The sequence below is a fragment of the Austrofundulus limnaeus genome, unplaced genomic scaffold (assembly GCF_001266775.1).
Source record: "Austrofundulus limnaeus strain Quisiro unplaced genomic scaffold, Austrofundulus_limnaeus-1.0 Scaffold398, whole genome shotgun sequence".
NCBI classification, from domain to species: Eukaryota; Metazoa; Chordata; class Actinopteri; order Cyprinodontiformes; family Rivulidae; genus Austrofundulus; species Austrofundulus limnaeus.
In genome coordinates, this window is record NW_013952800.1 from 468,877 (window position 1) to 470,684 (window position 1,808).

Sequence of the window (1,808 nt, forward strand, 5' to 3'; positions counted from 1 at the left end):
AAATATTACAGATTTGAACAAATACACACAAAAACATCAAAATTAGCACAGAAACAGTTCTATATAACATTTTAGACACATTCTAGACAGTTTATCAGCTAAAAAAAAGTTTTTTTGGGGGGTAAGTTACTCTTTAAGTTCTTCCCACATAAATGTATGACATTGTCTGATGAAAATGTTCTCCAAATTTTTCCCAGCCCACCAGCTTCTTTTGTAATATTTTATATATTCAGTATTATAAAGAAGAGTGCTTTAATATTTGTCCTGAAGTTCAGCAGCTTTAAAGGTTTAGCTGAAATTATAAATCCAGTAATTAGAGAAAATCTTTTGTGTTTTCATTATCAGATGTGTGCGAATCCTTGGGAAGCAGGAGAATATTCGAGTGGTCCAGCTGTGCCTGTTCCAGGGGGTTGCAAAGACCATGAATGTGGCTCCCACTGTGGAGATGAAGGCCTCCGATAACCCCGCCCTGCAGAACGTAGAGCCTGATCCAACTGTCTTCTGCACCGCCTTCAAGAAGAACCGCTTCTACCTGGTGAGAGAGCTGGATCTTTGTTTGAAAATAACTGTTTTTAAAGTGGTGTCATCATGTTTTCTCCTGTTTGTGAAGTTCACAAAAAGAGAACCAGAGGACACAAAGAGTGCAGACTCTGACAGAGACATCTTTAATGAGAAGCCTTCTAAGGAAGAGGTGATGGCTGCCACTCAGGCAGAGGGTCCTAAGAGAGTGTCTGACAGCGCCATCATACACACCACCATGGGAGACATCTACATTAAGCTTTTTCCTGTGGAGTAAGGTTTCACTAAACACGTCTGTGTTGAGAAATTCTGCCTCCGTGTCAAAATATAGAATAATGTCTGTTTTTAGGTGCCCAAAAACTGTGGAGAACTTCTGTGTCCACAGCAGAAATGGATACTACAATGGACATATTTTTCACAGAGTAATTAAGGTAATTTTTTTAATTTAATCATTTAACAGGGCCGTAAATAATTAGCTGTGTTTTAATTTATCCCCCTGCTCTGTGCAGAGTTTCATGATTCAGACAGGAGACCCCACAGGCACAGGGATGGGAGGAGAGAGCATCTGGGGAGGAGAGTTTGAGGATGAGTTTCACACCACACTGAGACATGACCGCCCGTACACTCTCAGCATGGCCAATGCAGGACCCGGCACCAACGGCTCACAGTTCTTTGTCACGGTGGTCCCCACTGTAAGTTACCTGATAGTCAGTTTACCAAAGTACAGACCAGTAATCCTTGGAACGTGGAAATACCCTCTTTCCATCTTGTGAGCTAGAACGGGTTCTTAACCTTTTTGACCTCGGGGCCCATTTTATTGAACATAAAGTGATACGAGGCCCAGTCAGACTTTACCAATGTATGGATCAAAATGATAATTATTATAAATCTTGGTTTAATTTTTATTGTATTTACATCATAACTAAACTATCAAAACTAACATAACTAAAATAAATACACTTACAGTTTAAAAGTAAAACTCCTGTCAAATAATCACAAGACATGATTATGATAAACATTTTTATATTGTAACCTGCCCATAACAATTATTTGAACAAATACAAAGGTCAGTCAACAGACCACTCAGGCTTATCAGCACAAATATATATATATTATTTAACACAAACTATAACAAAAATAGACAATTCAAAAAATAAAATTGTGGGCATAAAATAAATGAATTAAAAATGTTTAATAAATGTTTAATATTTCAAATAAAAAACTATAAAAATAAATTTGATAAAGTACAAATGAAAGTATAGCCTTTTTAAACTTTTGCAACCAGAAGC

The 1,808-nt window shown here is 37.1% G+C and overlaps 1 protein-coding gene across 1 annotated transcript in view; it reads left to right on the top strand.

Moving 5' to 3' along the window:
* The window catches only part of ppwd1 (peptidylprolyl isomerase domain and WD repeat containing 1), an 18,422-nt gene that overhangs the window by 11,715 nt on the left and 4,899 nt on the right, over positions 1-1,808 (top strand). Inside the window, exons 7-10 of the mRNA XM_014023947.1 lie at positions 346-535; positions 611-792; positions 869-950; positions 1,029-1,211. Coding sequence (XP_013879401.1) covers positions 346-535; positions 611-792; positions 869-950; positions 1,029-1,211 — 637 coding nt within the window. The remainder of the gene's footprint in view (positions 1-345; positions 536-610; positions 793-868; positions 951-1,028; positions 1,212-1,808) is intronic.